A 20386-nucleotide genomic window follows, 5' to 3' on the forward strand; every position below is an offset into this window, starting at 1 on the left:
AAGCAAGCAAAATATTCACCCTAAGAATGCTTTTTATTTGCTTTACAAATAAAGTGCAATTACAAACTCATGTAGTTCACTGACACACAACTACATTTGAATGAAAACCAGTTTCCCAGAATAGTGTGACATTCCCTGACGCTGCGCCCCCAGTGGCACGCGTTGTGTACACAACCGGCCTCACACATACTGGGAGGAAACGCATCATCTCTGACTACATAACTGTGGTGAGAGAGAGAGAGAGAGAGAGAGAGAGAGAGAGAGAGAGAGAGAGAGAGAGAGAGAGAGACTAGCCGTCTGAGATATGTCAGTCCTCAGAGGTGCACGCAAACCTGAAAAACTGGACGGTATTTGGACATCACGGTCGTACTGAAAGAGACCGGAAAAACGCGGCTAAAAGGTCGTCCCCTTTCTCCCGTTCTGTGCGAAGCAGAAGATAATTCACCAGTGAAGATGGGCAACCGGGGAATGGAGGATTTGATTCCTCTGGTAAACAAACTACAGGATGCCTTCTCGGCAATCGGACAAAATGCCAACCTGGACCTTCCTCAGATCGCAGTTGTTGGTGGGCAAAGTGCTGGAAAAAGCTCGGTACTGGAGAACTTCGTAGGGAAGTAAGTGATGCTTCCCTTAGGCTGCTCCTTTGGCGAATGAGGAATATCTATGTTGGAGTAATGGATTTTACATAAATAACCTGTCCACGGATTTGCAAAATATCCGATATTGTTTAAACGTGGGTTTTTATTTATTTTCAATTCACAGAGATCATGGTCAGTTTATGACGATCCTTTGCCTGGACAAATTTTCATTTAGGTTATTTTAATATCTTATAATCGAGTATATCATATTTCAATTCGGAGTATATGTCACTGAATTCTCCCTGCGCATCTTTGATCGATATCCCAAATGTTTTTGTGAATTGAAAGCAGGCCTATCTGTTGTTGGCTACTGCCTGATGAGCTCAAGGAGCGAATGTTGTGTATACTGCAGTCTCCTTAATTTTTTCTTTTACAGCAGTAATAGTAAATATAAACATTTTTACTTAACTAGTAAGGAAAAGACTACCAGTAACGGTACAAGTCGTTCTGGGGCAATCTCCTGATGTCGAAATTGAAATAAACCAAAGGAATTACCGTCCGCTCGATGCATGCGTATGAACCCACACTGGGCGTCGCTCTGCGTCACTTGCACACCTCAGGGACATGGCTCTTCCGTTTCGACTGAAGCTAGTGCCCCTTCGTTGATTTCAGCACGTTTTAAAACGTGTTTGATGCCATCGTGGTGGTCAGTCTGATGAATCAAGCGTGCTGCTTGATCAAACAAGAAAAAGGAAGATAGCCATCAAGTAATCTTTTAGGCTTCCCATTTCAATTTGGTATGTGCCAGTATCTTTTTGAAAGAGACTCAGCGAGATAGGGCTTCAGTGGTTTCAGGACCAAGGACAGTTCTTCAAAGGCTTTATCTAAAACGTTCAGTTGTGTAGACACGATGCCACAAGCAACCACGATAACTGGACTGTATTTAGATTTGTCTCAGCTATTAATAATCCTAACATGTTTCCTAACAGAGGACTGTAGGAACGTTTTCCTTTTGCTCACAGTGCTTACAGTATAATAAGAGAACAGGACTCATCCCAGAAACATATGCTTCATACGGACAAACGGCTTCTTGCACCTCCTTGTGCATCGATCGGTCAGCTCCTCCTAAGAGCAGTGCGATCTCTGAGCCACAGCTGAGAAATCGCAGCACGACACCATGGCCTCGGCTCTCGGGTCGTGACGTGCACTGCTCTCCTCGATGTTCACTGGGTTCCCATTGTACCCTTCGGATTCAGCGAGGCCTTTGCGCGATGTACGCGTTTCCCAGGACTGTGAACGTTGTGTGTAGGCTATTGAAGAGTTTGTCATGCTGTTCTGTTACAATCGGGCCTATTGACTGACACGACAATGCGCGCCGCTGTTTACTTTAAAGGAGGGAGATCAAGTTGGCGCCTGTGGACGGTTGTTTTGTTTGTGGTTGCGTTTTTAGCGAGCTTGTTTCAAGTACAGACTTGCCACTAATTTACGACATGTGAATCAATAACATTCCTTTTTAGCTACTAATATCCATGTGATGTAGACTTGCTTCATTTAGGTAAGGTTTTGTGATGGTTTCTTGTAATGACAAATAGTTATTCACGCTATGTGTCACATGTATTTTTAGCATGCAGTCATCCTTAGATTGAGGAACAAACAAGCATTTCTCACGATTCTATACGACTGTGTGTGTGTGTGTGTGTGTGTGTGTGTGTGTGTGTGTGTGTATATATGCAGACCTGCACGTGTGTAAACGTGTATGTGTGTGATAAGTGAGTGTGTAAAAATGAACCTTTACACCCCAGAAGAGCAGTGCAGTCTATGCCTAAAACTATTTGTATGCCATGCTCAGGATGTATAACAAAATACATCACATAGATTTGGTCTTTTCATGCCTGCCATCTGTATCACACCACCCCCACACAAGCACGCACACGCGCACACACACACACACACACACACACACACACACACACACACACACACACACACACACACACACACACACACACACACACACCCCTTCCAATCAGCCCCAAAGTAAAGATGCAAACAGACCCAAAGTAAACAAAATGCAGCATTTTATTTTAGTGTTTTTTATACAGCTTTTAAATACTAAGAATGTCCCATTTTCTAATTTTTAATATTAGATCATAACATGCAATAGAGTGTAAGCCTTTACTTCTTTGTACCATTTGAGAAGTCTTCCAAAAGCATCATCCAGAACTTTGGCTCAAGCAGATATTTCATATAATATTCACATTCATCTGTCATAGTTCTTTAAAAAAAAAAAAGGCTCCATAATGTACTCACTATGCAGTCACAGTGTACTCAGTATCTGCCCCTACATTGATTGTTGCCCATATAAAGGAATGATCGTTGTTTCTTTTCTTCTAAGGGATTTTCTCCCCCGTGGTTCTGGCATTGTCACTCGGCGCCCCCTGGTGTTGCAGCTTATTAACTGTCCTACAGGTAACAATAAATCAGGACTCTGCTGTGACCTGAATAATAATATGTACACCTATGATGCATACAGTGGCTGTTAAAGTGAAGCATTTATATACTGTGGTGTACAGTACAGTGAGCTGGTTGTCTTCACTCTCTTGTCAAGTAGTGTTGTTTTTCACTTGACTACAAATTCCTGATTTGTAGAGTATGCTGAGTTCTTGCACTGCAAAGGGAAAAAGTTCACTGATTTTGATGAGGTGCGTCAGGAGATCGAGGCCGAGACTGACCGTGTTACCGGACAGAACAAGGGCATCTCTCCAGTACCCATTAACCTGAGAGTCTACTCCCCTAATGGTAAGGCATGACAAAAGATGCACACGCACACCCCCCCTCCCACACACACCCACACACACACACACACACACACACACACACACCCCCCCCACACACACACATATACTTTCTCAGTAGCTGCAGGCACTTATGAACCCCATGTTGCTTGCCCTCCAGTTTTGAATCTCACTCTGGTGGATTTGCCTGGGATGACCAAGGTACCAGTGGGTGACCAGCCAGCCGATATCGAGTCCCAGATCAGGGATATGATCATGCAGTTCGTTACCAAGGAGAACTGCCTCCTTCTGGCTGTCTCCCCTGCCAACTCAGACCTCGCCAACTCAGACGCTCTTAAGATTGCCAAGGAAGTGGACATTCAAGGTGTGAGCTGAAACTGTACAGTGTGTTCATTCAAATCCCTCCATGTAATGTATCCTGATCTAAACTGCTGGTCTAGCCCTAAGTGGTCAGAAGGGGTCAGATGGATGCATGAAAATAGAGAAGTAAAGTGGAGGCCCTCTGTTTTTTAAGTGCATTCTCTGGGTAAGGCCAAAGAGGTGTTATTTTTAAAGGGGCTTCATTAATCATACAATACTAATATGACCCCCAGTCAAAAACCTTGGCCTGATACGTCTCTGATGTTGCGAAATAGAAGATGGTTATGCAGAAGGATATTTAGTTCGTTTGTAGTTGTAAAATGAATGATACTTAATACTTCTTTTGAATGAACCTGTTTTGGCCAGTCTTCGGGTTTGCGTATGTGCATGTTTGCCTTTGTCCAGGCCTGAGAACCATCGGTGTGATCACTAAACTGGACCTTATGGATGAGGGTACGGATGCTCGAGACATTTTGGAGAACAAGCTTCTGCCCTTGCGCAGAGGTAAGCCTCGTTCATTAGAGGCCATCACATTCATTTGTGCGTCATTCTTGAGTTATTTTAGAGCAGTCATTTAGATGCCCTTTTATCCAGCCATCAGGGAATTAGCCCCCTCTCCAGTCGTTTCTGGGGTGATCAAACCTGTGAAGAAAAACTGTACTGTTCAATTTTTCTCTTGTATCACATTTAGTCCTCTAGAAAATAAATGCCTCTTCATTATGCAGTATATTAGACATTATTATGGAACAGGCTGTTCAGGGCAGGAAAAGAGAGATTACAGTTGGTTTCTGGTGAGTATATTTGGTACATTTGCAAAGAATATACTGAATAATATGAATGTTTTTCATTCATATTTATAAATTTATACTAAAAACAATACTGAGTACTTTTATAAATGCTGTCCTTGTTGGCAGAGTAACTAAGTGCCACAGAGGAGCTTTTAGGGCCATTAGACCCATTGCTAGAAAAACAAATTCACAGCTACATTGAGGCCTGAGGCCCAGTTTATGGTCTAATGCCCCCTACAGGCTACATTGGGGTAGTGAACCGCAGTCAGAAGGATATTGATGGAAAGAAAGACATCTGTGCTGCAATGGCAGCGGAGAGGAAGTTCTTCCTCAGCCACCCAGCCTATCGGCACCTGGCTGACCGTATGGGTACCCCTTACCTGCAGAAAGTCCTCAATCAGGTAGGATACCCTAGGAATACCTTCACACTTACAAATTCATTAGACTTAGGTTAGGTTTACATGCACACCATTTCTATGTAGATGGGTGGATATTAATTGTATAGGTACATTTCTTTTGAAAGCAAAATTGTTAGGAAAACATATTTTGATAGAAACCTGCTTTGTACTTGCATTCCAATAAGACTCATCATAAAGCACCACATAATAAAGTACGTCACTATCTTTCTCCTAATTTGAATGACTGACCCTTTCTACGTATAGCAACTGACCAATCATATTCGAGACACGCTGCCTGGGCTGAGGAACAAGCTACAAAGCCAGCTGCTTTCCATTGAGAAGGAGGTGGAAGGGTACAAGAACTTCCGCCCGGACGACCCTTCCCGCAAGACCAAGGCTCTGTTGCAGTGAGTTGGATCTCTGTACCAAGGCTTCAACGTGCCCAGCAGTGTGTGAACGGCACACATGACCATACATCGCTATCAAGCGCATATCAGTGAGGGGCAAGTGAGTGAGCAGCTCCTCTCTCTCTCGGCAGGATGGTCCAGCAGTTTGCTGTGGACTTTGAGAAGTGCATCGAGGGCTCTGGTGATCAGATCGACACCTATGAGCTCTCCGGAGGAGCCCGGATCAATCGGATCTTTCATGAACGCTTCCCTTTTGAACTTGTCAAGGTGACAGCTATTATAATGTGGTTTTACAGTTCTGTGGGGGAGGGGGAGGGGTGTTATATCTGAAATTGGATTTGTTAGTATGTCATTACATTTATGGAAACTGGCACCTGTGATACTGCAGATCTTCACTCTCTTTTGATTGTGTAGATGGAGTTTGATGAGAAAGAGTTGCGGAAGGAGATCAGCTACGCTATTAAGAATATCCATGGTATCAGGTGTGTAGTCTGCTGTGCACATGCTCATACACACACACACACACACACACACACACACACACACACACACACTGCCTGCTCCAGCTTGTCAGAGTTCATTGATCCAATATTGCATAGCTCTAAAACCTACAAAATAAATAAACAACTTGCCCAAACAAACTGTTGACTACTAGAACACAAAAGAAGCAGGGATTCACAGTGACCACGCGATAGTGTTACCATGGCGACAGGATGCTGGGAAGGGGTTTTATCACAAAATGATTCTGTCTGTCTGTCTGTCTCTCTTTTTGCCCAGGACTGGTCTCTTTACCCCAGACATGGCTTTCGAGACGATTGTGAAGAGACAGATTGCTAAGATCAAAGAGCCATGTCAGAAATGCGTGGACCTTGTCATCTCTGAGCTGGTCAATACAGTCCGGCAGTGCACTAAGAAGGTAAGCCTGGATCTGACCGTCCAGCCATTGGAGGTTCTTAGGATATTTTCACAGCTTGCCCTGCCGTTTATGTTCAGTTTCGCAATACCACATCCATTCGCATGTAGTTGGCAGTGTTATGGTGAGGTCTGTGCGTTGTGCTGTTACAGCTTGCGCAGTACCCAATGCTGAGAGAAGAGATGGAGAGGATTGTTACACAGCACATTCGCGACAGAGAGAGTCGCACCAAAGACCAGGTGTGATTTAACATGTGCCTAATCTGCCATAGGATTATAACACTATGAACACTGTGGCTAAAGACAGGATCAGTAGTGAATCACATAAATGGTATCGGTCATACGTGCAATTGCAGGTGGCACGGTTCATTTGTCTTTTGGCCGACAGGTAATGCTTCTCATTGACATTGAGCTGGCCTACATGAACACCAACCATGAGGATTTCATCGGCTTCGCTAAGTAAGACAGCGTACCTTTGTCACGGACTTTTTGTCTTTGCTTTTAGCCAAAGCATCGGTGCTGCGGCCTATGATTGGTTGACACTTACTGAAGGTGGTGTTTGCTCCTCCTCAGTGCCCAGCAGAGAAGCAGTCAGATGAGTAAGAAGAAGGCAGCAGGGAACCAGGTGGGCAGGAGCAGCCCACCCCCATGGGCCGCACACATACACACACTCTCAGTGAAGCGCTTGGCACACTGCCTGCGCCACACTTGTGGTCAAGATGAGGCTACTCAGCCCATGATCTGACACATTCCTTCACCCTTGATTGTACACTCAAACGGGTGTACACTCAATGGATTGTACACTCAAATTCAAATTGGATGGTCCAAATGTCATGGCTATTTGATATCTTAATAACCGTGTGGTGATATGTCCAACTTGTGGCGAGTTGTTATTCCTGAGCCATCAGGGCGCATCATAAGGGGCATTGCGTTTGGCTCTCCGGCTCTTTGGTTTTTAAGGTCTGACTGAGTGCATTGTACCTGTACTGTGTTTCTCCTTTAGCTGCCTCATTGTTTGCTCTTCTCGTCTGTCCCACACCTCCCACTCTCCTCTCTGTGCTCCGTCTTTTTCAGCCTATCTAATTACCTCTCTTAAACCCCCTCTTTTGCTTTGCCACTGTCGCTATGGCAACGGCACTTCAGGATGAGATAATGGTAAGTGTGCAAAGAGTGGTTGTGAGCTGTCTGTGCGCGCGTGTTTGTTAATGGACCAGAGTGTGTGTGAATGAATACAATACACTTGCAATAAAGATTCCATGACCATATTTAATTGCTGCTATTTGATATAAAATACCAGCTACCAGGGTCTGTCCATGCCCTGGTACACACACACACACACACACACACACACACACACACACACACACTCTCTCTCTCTCTCTCTCTCTCTCTCTCTCTCTCTCTCTCTCTCTCTCTCTCTCTGTGTCTCTTTCTCTCTGATGTCATACACTCACACAAACACACACACACACACACACACACACACACACACACACATACACACACTCTCTCTCTCTCTCTCTCTCTCTCTCTCTCTCTCTCTCACTCTAATGCCATGCACACACACACACACACACACACTCTCTCTCTCTCTCTCTCTCTCTCACTCTAATGCCATGCACACACACTCACATACACACACATGCACACACACACACACACACACACACACACACACACACACACACACACACACTCTCTCTCTCTCTCTCTCTCTCTCTCTCTCTCACTCTAATGCCATGCACACACACACACACACACACTCTCTCTCTCTCTCTCTCACTCTAATGCCATGCACACACACTCACATACACTCACACAAACACACACACACACACACACACACACACACACACACACACACTCTCTCTCTCTCTCTCTCTCTCTCTCTCTCTCTCTCACTCTAATGCCATGCACACACACACCCACACACACACACACACACACACACACACACACACACACGCACACACACACCCACACACACACACTAGAGCAGTACAGTGTTATGGCCTTCAGTGGCCTTAAACGTCTCTAATGTGCATGTGTATAGGTGATTAGGAAGGGCTGGCTAACCATCAACAACATTGGCATAATGAAGGGGGGAGCAAAGGAGTACTGGTTCGTGCTGACCGCTGAGACCCTGTCCTGGTACAAAGATGATGAGGTGAGTCCCTCTGCCTCCCAATACATCAGAAACTTTAGCTGAGGTCCTCCCAGAAGTCACTAAATCATCTCATGTTTACGTGAAGGTTCTGATACTTCATGCTTCAGCGCCAGCGAGGGCTTTTAGTTGCCCTTTTGCCATCAGCTCAGCTCTATTTAGACTGTGTGTCTGGGAGCCAGTTTCACCCTTGATTAATGCGTTGGCCTTAATGTATTGTTTTGATTAGACTGCCTTTCTGGAAAACGTTCAGCTCATCTGAAGGCGATGGGTAGCTGGGGCAGATGCTGCAGGGTAAAAACAACCCCCCCAAAAAACCCTTTTGTGCAGGAACCAAAGCATTTGCTGTAGCTTCATCCTTAGCCGTAGCTGCGCCGTAGCATGGCGGTCATACGGTGCAACGATGAAGCACGTGTGCCGATGGGGTTCCAGTGATTCCCAGCCCAACCCCCCACCCTCTGCCCCAGACGGTAGGCATGGAACCAGGGAAGGCCTGGCTGAGGCGAGTGGGGCTGCGCTGGGCCTTGGGGAGGGGGCATCTGTTTTTCATTACCATACATACCAGACTTGGAGCCTTGGAGCCCAACACTTCCCCAGGCCTTTCTGAATCCAGGCCAAAACGTCCTAAAGTCTAACTAAACTAGAAGCAAGTGGGGGAATGTTCCTGAAGGGGATATGATAAAAAAGTACATTTTTTATTTTTATTCTAGCCAGTAAAACAACCAGAAATGGCTATGACTGCAGAGGTAGGATTGGAGATACCTTTATGGCTCAGGCGATGTAAAAAAAAAAAAAAAAGTACACAGCTAAGCATATTTTTCTCCAAGAATGAATTAATTTTATTTAGTTTTATTTTAACAATTTTGTCACACCATCATTCCTACTCACACACACACACACACACACACACACACACACACACACACACACACACACACACACACACACACACAGAGGCTTGAATGCAGTGAGCTTCGGTGTACGTTCCGCTGGTCAGCCTAACCAATGTGCAGACTACTGTACAATCATTACTTCCTGAACAGGTAGTCTGAACACTGGGCAGGCGGGCCAGGTCTCGCAGGGTCATCCACTCTGAAATGTTACTCTCCACTGAAGAATCAATACGTGCAATGTGATACATACATACACATGGAAAAACACAGAGAAGCATACACCCCAATTCACGTAACTAACTACAGATTTTCATTATTCTGAATTTGATCAATTTCACTTCAGTTTATGGAATTAATTTGAGCTTTACAAAAATAGCTTGGTAAGAAACATAATAGATTTGAACTGCAGATGCATCACCACACTCTACCCTATAATGCAAAACACTCTTCTATATGTCATATAGCATGTCTTACTTGCAATAATGCAAGTTTTACTTGCAAAATAATGCAAGATTTGATCTGTGAATTTTGAGTGGTCCTGAAAGCATTACATCATTGAGAAACAAAAAAAGGTGTAGGCGACCACGACAAGCCTGATACCCTGCTGATACCCTGCTGATACCCTGCTGAGCCATGTGAGTGTATCAGTAATGTCTTCATATCTCTGTTGGCACAGTAGGCTGAGTTAGTCTGCTGGACAGCATCCATCATCTGTCCAGCGCAGCGTCTCCTGTGATTTCAAACCCCATCTCCCCACATGCAGACCATAAGTACTTGAAACGGCTATAAAGGATACCTCCAGGCCCCGGCGTCTGTGCCAAATGGCGTTGGCATACGGCGATCAGATGTCTGCTCTGCTCCTCTCCTCTCCCTTCATCCATCCTTTCCTCCATCCCTCCCTCTCTCCTTCTCTCTCGCTGTGGCGGAGCACTGGTGGAGGTCCGAGTGAGTGAGCGAGGGAGCGGTGGGTGGGTCGCTGGGAGTGGGGGGTGGAGGAGGAGGGTCTTCTGAGTGGTGGTAGTTTGTTGAAGGTGCAGAGCGAAGGCAGGAACGTGGGTGGTATGAAGTCCCATCTCTCTCGGCTCCTTCACCCAAGTCAGCTCATAAATCGCCATCAAATCACAGAGGCTGTGAAATCACAAAATGGTCTTGAGCAAAAAATAAAATCCCATGACAACACATTAAAAACTTTTAACACAGCGAAACTGCTCGTATATCAAAATAAAAATTTATAGGAGATTTATCATTGATGGACAAAGAGTTCTTCGTTTAAGGTCAAGTGTAGATTTTGCTGAATCGACGTGGCAGATTTTCTTCTGGAAGAAATGGAAAAAGGGAGAAGTAAAAGGGAGGGGAGGGGAGGAGCATATGTTCCCCCTTTTTGGGTTTGTCTTTCTCTTCTTTTTTCATTAAACAGGAAGTGTAAGGTCAGAGGTCAACAGGAAGTGAGAACTGGCCTCTTTTGCAAGTCAGACTAATGTTGAAGATCTGTCAGAAGAAAGGCTGGCGTTAGCCTGCGTGTTTATGTGTTTCTGGTCATTGGTTGTGCGTGTGTGTGAGTGTGTGTATGCATGTGCATGTGCATGCGCGCACGCGTGTGTGTCTCTGTGTGTGTGTGTGTGTGTGTGTGTGTGTGTGTGTGTGTGTGTGTGAGAGAGAGAGAGCGAGAGCGAGAGCGGGCGAACGTGTGTGTGCATTTCCCTCCCGCTGTGTGTGAGATCAGGGTGGAGAGGCTGACTTAAGGAATGTCGGACTTTCTTGGCATGGTGGGTGAGTTGTAGTATCTCCAGATGTGCAGACCTTTGGATTCCACCTCTCTCCATACTGCTTTTTCCTCTGAAGCTCACTTCCTTTCCTCAGGCTGCATAAAGAGCTCTTTATACTGGGTTTTACACACACACACACACACACACACACACACACTTCTCTAAAGCATAGGTGGAGCCTTACAAATTCAAAGTTCATCCCCCTAAAATCTTTTCCTGCTGTAGCCTGTTGACAGTGCATGTGAGCATTACATATGGCAGAAGGGAGGAGGGAAGTAGAAGAACTGGGGGCTTAGCAGTTTCAAAAGAGCCCCTGGTAGGAGAACTGAGAGGCAGTATGAAAAGGGAGAATTCTCCCTGTAGTGAACCATTCGCGCATATAGACACAACATCCATTTCAAGCTAAAGACCCTCAGCCAATTTTGAGGTTTCTTTCTTGATTGGCATACCCTGTATTTATTTAGCTGTCAGAACTCCCTGGCTGTTTAAAGAAATGGTCGGAAAAGCACCATGACACTGTGGTGAATGCTTGAAATAATCTTGTTGGTTTTTTACCAACATCTTTGTAGTGCCTCTTTCGTGCAAGGCTACGGTAAGAAATTTACAGCTGAGAAGGTTAAAATAAAGAAACAGCAGTAAAAAAAAACCCACCATTTACTTTAGAAGAAGAACTACAGCAAATGTGCCTCTGACTTTAAAACCATGGCTAGTGAAATGTAGAGTAATTCAACATGCAGTTATTTTAGAGTAAAGCTAAATATAGTCATTAATTTTATAGTGCCCAGCCAAGGAGGAAAAGTCAGACGCACTTTCTCTGGGTTTGTGGCTCTTATGATTCAACCTATTTTACAATCCCTGAAACCGGTCATCTTCTGCAAGAGGCTGTTATTATGGAGACTTGTGTATTATTACTGGACACTTATTGAGCAAGCAAAAATGCTTGATGTTACAAGCTGGTTTGAGATTTACTGGAGATCATTTGAAAGCTGGCCTAGAGTAGCACACTGTAGAGTTACTTAAATTTTATGGCTTTTTGGAGATTTGCATAATAGTATAAAAAATTCTTTAGAGTAAAATTTCCCTTGTAGGAAAAATCTCAGATGTAATAGGATCATCACATTGTTAAATTAATGATGATTTATGGCTTCCTTTTTAAAAAAGGTTCTGTCATACTTCTAGCACATTTTCACTGTTGCTCATGAAGCTTCCTGTGACTGGTCTGTATTTAGGGTGCATTCCTGAGGTTGGCAGCTTTCATACTGCTCTCATACCTTTTCACTGTTATTTTGTCATTGGATCTCTGCTTCCGTCGCCATATTCAGGCATTCAAAGAGCACCAAATCGTTCCTCTTCACTTGCCAGTAATGATTGACAGCAGATACCTGTCAGTACTTAAAAGTACGCTGTTCTTACTATTTATGGATTCTCAAAGTGTAACAATTGTATTTATAAGCAAACATAATATTATGCTTAGTGCCAGTGGAAACCAGAATCTAGAGCACAATAATCTCATAAAAGGCTATTATTCAGGAATAGTATAGTTACTTAAGTAATTACTATTGTGGGATTTTGCATGCGGAGCGAAAATGGCTTGAGACCACGACTCCGACGTGATGTTTAATAACGTAGCAACCGTGACTCTCCAAATCTCCGGGCCAGCACGATACTCGCTTCTGCTGTCTTATGTTGATTTCCTTTACAGGAGAAAGAGAAGAAATACATGCTTCCCGTAGACAACCTGAAGCTCAGAGACATCGAGAAGAGCTTCATGTCCAGCAAGCACATCTTTGCCCTCTTCAACACCGAACAAAGGTCAGTGTGCCTCCAGCAAGTTTAAGCCCGAGTACAAAAAGAATTCCCAATTGATTCAGCATTGGCGCTGTAGGATATATTAGGACTAGCTTTAACATGTGTCCAGGAAACCAGTCACAGTGTATATAAAACCTAAGGAGCCTTTTTTTGGAGCCGTATTAAGCCTGAAGCTGAAATGAATTGTTTAAGGCATCTGCTACTGTTGCACTTAAGAAGTCCTGGAAAGTCACTGCAAATAAATAAATGTATTATGTCCATCCATAACCATAAGACCTCTGACATACTGACATACTGGAACATTCAGTTTCAGTAGTAATGAGCAACTATCAGGGAACATGGCGGGACCCTCATGACCGTGACGGTGATGCTTCTTTCAACTCAGGAACGTGTACAAGGACTACAGGCAGCTAGAGCTTGCCTGTGAGACACAGGAAGAAGTGGACAGCTGGAAGGCCTCCTTCCTGCGTGCCGGTGTTTACCCAGAACGCATCGTGGTACGCCACACCTCCACTTGTCTGTTCTGCTCTCCTCTGTCTGTTCTGACCTGATACTGTTCAGTACCAGTAAGGACTCTTACTGTGGCATTGCAGTGCTTCACAGTTGCTTTTATACTGTAGTATGTTTGTTTACTTCTGCACTCACTGTTGCCATGACCAACACTGCTTTGTCCATACTAACTCTTTGTTTTGAATATGACCTTGATTTTATTGCTGTCCCCTTGTGCTCATTGAAAGGACAAAGAGAAGGTAAACACAGACCTCCATTCAAATCTGCTTTGCAATAATAACAGTCCTTATCTAATTCAGTTCTAGCAAGAAATCGTCTAATTACTGTACAGCAACAAAACTAATGAAGCTTTTGATCCTGTAATGCACATTCTATGTAACCTTTGTATATGAACTCTTCCAAGAAATGCCACATCACGTGGATGCTACCAAGACGGGTTTGGCACTTGCGTTGCATTGCATTGCCTCTGTGTCTTTACGCTGACGTTTTGTTTTGGCGGCAGAGCGAGGCAAGTGAGGATAACAGTTCGGACAACCTCATGCACTCCATGGATCCCCAGCTGGAGAGGCAGGTGGAGACCATTCGCAATTTAGTGGACTCCTACATGGCCATCGTCAACAAGACCATTCGCGATCTCATGCCCAAGACCATCATGCACCTCATGATCAACAACGTAAGTGTTTGTGGCCATTTCTTTTCCAGCCTTTTTTAATTCATTCCTTCTACTTAAAGCCTCCAGGTTTGTTTCACTCCCATGTTTCGCGTGAGTTATGTTCTAAGGTTTCAAAAGTAACGCAGTTTTTCTCCCACCTGCCGCTGTCGGTTGAAGACTAAGGAGTTCATCCACGCGGAGCTCCTGGCGCAGCTGTACTCCTGCGGTGACCAGAACACACTGATGGAGGAGTCGGCCGAGCAGGCTCAGCACCGCGACGAGATGCTGCGCATGTACCACGCGCTCAAGGAGGCGCTCAGCATCATCGGAGACATCAGCACCACCACGGTCTCCACCTCCCTGCCCCCGCCCGTCGACGATTCCTGGCTGCAGGTGCAGGGAGGACCGTCTGGACGCAGGTGTGGCTTTAGCTAAAGCAAGCTGGCTAATCAAAGAGGTCATTGTAGTAAAATGTTCAATTACTAATATTAGTACACTAGCATAGCATATGTGTTTTCATATATATATATATATATAGTATAGATGAGTGTGCTTTGACCTGATAAGGGTTAAAGAGTAAAGGTAAATAAAACACTGAAGTAATGTTGCACAGGTCTCCAATGTCTAGCCCCACGCCTCAGCGTCGGGCTCCGCCTGGGCCACCCCGTCCTGGTGGTCGTACTGCCCCAGGACCCCCTGCAGCCGGAGCTCCACCTGTCCCCTCCAGACCTGGAGCCTCTCCAGACCCCCACAGTGGCGCACCACCACAGGTCCCATCTCGCCCCAACCGCGCTCCACCGGGGGTACCCAGGTGAGTCCCAGAGCTGAGCACTTCCACTGTAGTGATGTAGTTATGCATTTACATATAACAAGGCATCCAATAAGTATCTTTTTTAATAGCTATTAGACTATTTATTATGAAAAATGCTTTACTGTCACTGATGCGTGTACAGAATTAAGAGTAAACAGTGATTGCTAATGTACAAAGCTCAGTAAGGGTTATTATAACTGCAGACAGACGGCAATACACTTCAAGCTCCTTATAGCGTTTTGTGTGAGATTTGAAAGGCATGAACCCAAACTAGTCTGCTGGTGCGGAGAGCAATGATCTACAAACGTTCCTCCTCACACTCCTCCCGGCCTGCTCCACTTATTATTCGTTATTCCTTTCACACCGGAATAAAAGAATCACTAACACCCTTTCCTCCCTCTTTTTTCCTGCGATGTCACCATGTCGATGTCACTCAGCTGTACGGATCACTCAGGTTCCTTAAGGACATGGCCCTAACTCATGAGTCATCCCTCAAACACATCAGCTGCAGTCGCTCATGCTTCGAACGGTCCACCCCTTCTCAGTGATGTCATTCCTGCTGTACACCCCATTTTAGGACAAATCATGTTCAGTCATTGATAAGTCATTGATCAGTCACTAATATTGGCTTTGTGAGATCATGCTCTGATAGCGCACGTAGTCGAAAAAGTAAATGAAAAATGTAAAAAGAAGTGCTAGAATGTAATAAAGAACGGTAAGAGACAGAGAGGCATGTTTAAAAGGAAAGCTGTTCGTGTTTTTCCCTTTGATCGGTCCATCTCTGTCTCACCCCAATCTTAGTCCTGCTAAACTCCTCCCACAATGACTCCGGTTATTCTTTCAGAATTTCTATCAGTGACCAATGAGGAGGTCCACAAATGGTATGTCTGATGCATATTGTTCCAGTGTAACATGAACATCCCTGTGCATGGTTTCATCTCTAACCATCCCCCACTACATCTCTTATCTGTCTGGCACAATAAAATGTTTGCAGACTACAGTAGTAAACATTTTCTGTCAATTCCATAGATGGAAGTGACAAGCTTTATTCAGCTTCACCGTTTTACTGGGTGTCTTTGAATACTTTAATTGTGACACATTTGAAGAAAGAAGTTTATAGTTATATTGTGTAGACTATATTATTATTATGCAGAAATACAGACCTGTGTATCTGAGCATATTAGTTGGTAACTTTACATATTTTGAAGCTACCATAGATGAGGCATTTGGAACAGTTCAAGATTTTACATGCAAATTTATATACAAACCTTTAAGTCCTTTAAAGATATGTTTATATACAAACTTATGGCAAGTTTCAATGGCAAATGTTCTTTAAAAAATTGGAAATGCATATTTAATTTTAAGACAAAAATGCTTCTTATTAGTAGAATACAATAGCAAGGCTGAAGTAAATAACAGTTTAAAGCTTGTACCCAACTAATAATACTTATAACATTTGAACTCTGGAATTACCTGCCCTCTAGTGGTGAACTTTTGTAGCGCATAGACATGCTGGCTCGATAGCATGGATTACAAGTTTAATTCATTTTGCTACTTGACTTTGGTTATCTGTTTTCATTTTCAGTGTGTGTTGAATGTTCATTAGACCCGTAAGCTATGTCTGCGTGTTCACTGTTAGCATTGTTTATTTTGTCCTTGATAGTGTGTCTTGTCCCTTCTGTTTTTTTTTTGCGTTTGTCCGTTGCCATCGTTGAAGTCGGCGAGCACCAGCATCTTCAGCCAGACCCAACAGATCCACAGATTCCCTTACAGACCACTGACCCTGGATCCTGCAGTCAGAGGACAGCTACTGCCTCTGCTCCACACACACACACACACACACACACACACACACACACACACACACACACACACACACACACACACACCCACCCACACACACACCCACACACGCACACACACACGCACCCACACACACACACACACACACACACCCACACACACACACACACGCACACACACACAAACACACACACACACACACACACACACACACACACACACACACACACACACACACACACACACACACACAATTCCTGTTGCATAGCCCATGGATGCAACATTACATGCACATGTTTACTGAAATGCGCACTTATCTTCTAAACCATCACACACAGAGCAGAAAATAATACTGTTAATGCCATTTAAAGCACACTTTGATGGTTCTAACATTTACAGATGACTTTGTCTTGCACATTATAATGTGTACAGTTATCAGTATATTCCACTACCAGCATAAACTCTTTGTAAAATATTTCACAATGAGGAACATCAACTGACAAACATACAGTTGTGTAGCTACTTTTTCATTTAAAAAGTCCATTAATGCTAGTTGACTAGGCTATATGGAGGTCTTTAGCAGAATGACCCTTCCACCTGTGCCCCCAGGTCTTATCTGCATGCTGTTCTGAGCACACAGATGCCCCCTCTCACTGATTCACTGACACTTCCCTGGGATTAAAACCTGATCCTATCTTGCATATGACCGTGTAGCCACTAATCGTCGGCTTTGATGGCTTGCACTTCGTTTAAGGCACTGCGTATTCTAGAACAATTTCTCAACTCAGGCTTCAGGGAAATGCAAACACGATGCTCACATTTTTGCTTCTTGCCAACTCCCAACAGACCTCAGCCAAGTAATCATGAACACTGTGGTACAGTTGTCTTGAGATATAAGAAATGTCTGTTTGGTGGTAAGGGCCCTAACGACTGAGTGGGAAACACTTGTCTGGAAGAAGCATTTGTCTCTGGACTGTTTAGACAGCTCGGATTTAAGTGTAGGTCTTTTAAGTCTATGTCAGCTTTATTTATTTATTTATTTTGTTAAGAAATACTTGCCAAAGTACGATTTCTTATAACCACAGTCTAAAAGGTGTTTACTAACTATGCACCTCATCTGTCACAGCTTATGAATGTTGGACAGGTTGGGGCAGTTTGTGGAACATAAAGCGTTTACAGCATTAGTGTATGAACAGTAATAATCGCCTTTTATTAAACCAGTGTATTATTATATTTGTTTTATTCATTCACTGTATTATTCATTTGTTTACAATAATTTTTACGTTTCTTTGTGCTGCTACATACAGCCAGTCTTTGTAACTTCTAAAAGTTACCTCAAACTTGAAAGCCTGTAAAGCAACAATAATATGAATGCCTCAAGTTAATGATGGCAAACAAATAATTAGAAGTGGTAAATACTACAGTTGCAGGAAACATTCAAAAAGACATGAAGCAATAAATAGAGATGGCTGGAGGCTAAGTCACTGCTTTATTCTTTCTCACTTTTATTTCTCTTTTCGCTCTATATTCTCTCACTCTCTCAGCCGTCCAAGTAAAGGAAGTCCTTCACATGGAGAGAGCCCACACCCTTCGTTTGACTCGTAAAGCTCATCTTCCCTTCTTCACTCTCTGGCCCTCTCTCCTTTCCTCTCCCTTCCTCTCCTCCTTCTTCATCTCTCCTTCTTTCTCTCTCTCTCTCTCTCTCTCTCTCTCTCTCTCTCTCTCTCTCTCTCTCTCTCTCTCTCTCTTTCTATCTACTGTCTTTCCTCTGACTTACAGGATGTTGAGAAGGTAAATACAAAAGTAAGGAACTGTAGGCACTGAGCAACTGCTTGTTTCTGGATCCCATGTCAGTTGACAGTAGTAGCAGGTGGTGCGTGATTCGATGTAGAGGAGACGCAGGGTGACCCGTACAGGGATTATGGGAGAATTGAGAAATATCTTTAACTGTGCCCTAAGATACTAGGGGTGGGTGATATGGCAAAAATAAAGGATAATATATGAAGATATTTGCACAATACATGACAGATGTTTTTGTGTGGTTCACCAACAAATTTAAAAGAAATTTACATTGCTCAAGCAAAACCGCTCTTTAAAAGTCATGAAAAACTACAGTACAACGACTTTTACAAAAAAAAGAATAATGGGATTCTGGGATAACAGGGAAAAGGAGCAAAAAACAAACAAAAAAACAATAATAATTAGAAGAAGAAGATAAAATGCAATGAAATGCTTGTTGCTATTCAGTTTCAATTTGATGTGTGACCCTGTTGGTTGTTATTTACAATTGGACTGAATCTCTTTTTTGTAAACCAAGTCCGTGTTGTAGAGGTTTTGACGATATCTAGCATATGGTCATAGATGTGTACCGTGCAGCTTTTAGTGTTAACAGTAAGACATTGTCATATTGCCCACCCCTACCTCACCCACGTCGTTAAGGGTGTCTATGTTTGAAGGCCCTGTGTGGACTGGGATCACCATGTCAGCTCAGCCCCAGTGTTATTTGTACTAAGGCTGGTGTGCTGTGTTTCAGTGTTTACACAATAGATCATGTCTGAGTGTTCTATATTGACATGTTAAGGTGTACCCATACCACATTTTGCTGGGTTAAGTTTTTTTTTTGGTCGAATATGGGGTGCATGAACAACAGTTTTCATGCCCCCTCCCCAGGTGCTGGAAGTGGACTGATCCACTTTGTGGTGCAGACAATGTTATTGTGCAGGAGATTTTGTGTCTATTACAAAGTCACACAAGATGAACATTGTGATACTCTGAGTTTTTTCTTGTAACGATAGAGCAAAGCCGGTAAGATTTGATTAGAATTATGCAAATGAGATCATGCCACACTGTACCTACTGACTTTCTTCCATTGTTTGCTGCATGTTAATTTTAGCTGATCCTGTATTTCTTTCAAAGGGATATAAATATGTTGGAATATGTATTGTGTAATGTGTGTCCGAATGAGAAATTGTTTTAGAATTATGTTGAAGTCAAAATGAGAGATTTATTCAGTTTCTTTTAAGACGTTTCTTAAATTATATGCTTTTTAAATTGAAACATGAAACATGAGCAGAATAATTTATTAAAGTGAATTTTGATGAGAAGAAATGGTAGCAGCTGAAAAATCCTTAATTGAAATTTGCGAAGGTGAATGAAGAATTATCTGGACAATGCCTACAGCAAACCAATAATTGTATTAGATGATTTGCTATTTTTTAGTGTTATACACATATTCGTAATGTATTGGTGTGTATGTATGTGGTGCATCTCTGGGAATTGTGCTTCTGTTACTTTTATGTCCACAGGTACTGTATAGTAACTAAGTATCTAATAACAAACTCAAAGAAGAGACTGTAAAGAGATGAATGATATTTGTGTATATTATGAGGCCTAAGTGATCATATTTAAACAAATAGTATGAATGTTTGTGTCTTCCTGCTGCCTTCTGTATTTTAGTGCCATTGGTCTGGTCTGCAGAAACAGGCCAATGCTTTGTGATGAACTTAAAATATAGAAGAGAACAATGTGTGCATGTGTGTTTAACTGCATAACCAGTGTGCAATATTACACAAATATGGGTCTTAGAACCTTTAGTTGATTTTAAATTAGAGGCAGGCATTCGTATAATGTGCATTGTTCCCATCCGAGGAGCTTCAGAGTGGATGAAGGCCTCAAGCAACATTTAAGGTTCAAAACCAGTTCACCATGCCATGGAACCTCCAGGGAGTTGACTATGGAGT

At 43.3% G+C, this 20386-nt stretch overlaps 1 protein-coding gene across 9 annotated transcripts; it reads left to right on the forward strand.

Moving 5' to 3' along the window:
- Positions 1–216: 216 nt before the first annotated feature.
- dnm1b (dynamin 1b) lies at positions 217–20172 on the forward strand. 9 transcript variants are annotated; one of them, XR_014123949.1, is made up of 22 exons: positions 218–614; positions 2974–3047; positions 3228–3377; positions 3534–3737; positions 4139–4237; positions 4762–4922; positions 5184–5326; positions 5458–5593; positions 5741–5808; positions 6104–6242; positions 6392–6478; positions 6627–6697; positions 6812–6863; positions 7382–7393; positions 8292–8405; positions 12764–12873; positions 13256–13367; positions 13883–14053; positions 14210–14451; positions 14646–14843; positions 15281–15724; positions 16561–20172. XR_014123949.1 is itself a non-coding variant. In XM_081714975.1 (22 exons), exons 1-21 carry the CDS (start codon positions 454–456, stop codon positions 15707–15709), a joined length of 2526 nt encoding a protein of 841 aa, XP_081571101.1. In that variant the 5' UTR covers positions 218–453; the 3' UTR covers positions 15710–15724; positions 16561–20172. The 9 variants fall into 9 exon arrangements, 7 of the variants coding, with proteins under 7 accessions (XP_081571098.1, XP_081571101.1, XP_081571102.1 ...); XR_014123950.1 differs by having other exon boundaries at positions 18191–18261; XM_081714975.1 differs by having other exon boundaries at positions 15688–15724.
- The last annotated feature ends 214 nt before the right edge of the window (positions 20173–20386 follow it).

The sequence above is a fragment of the Electrophorus electricus genome, chromosome 5 (assembly GCF_041902795.1).
Source record: "Electrophorus electricus isolate QZ-2024a chromosome 5, ASM4190279v1, whole genome shotgun sequence".
NCBI classification, from domain to species: domain Eukaryota; kingdom Metazoa; phylum Chordata; class Actinopteri; order Gymnotiformes; family Gymnotidae; genus Electrophorus; species Electrophorus electricus.

Coding starts and splice junctions, on each gene's coding strand:
- dnm1b (XM_081714971.1), top strand. CDS start 454: ATGGGCAACCGGGGAATGGAGGATTTGATTCCTCTGGTAAACAAACTA. Junction 3,738..4,138: donor CAAGGAAGTGGACATTCAAG/GTGTGAGCTGAA, acceptor GCCTTTGTCCAG/GCCTGAGAACCATCGGTGTG. Junction 5,327..5,457: donor AAGACCAAGGCTCTGTTGCA/GTGAGTTGGATC, acceptor CTCTCTCGGCAG/GATGGTCCAGCAGTTTGCTG.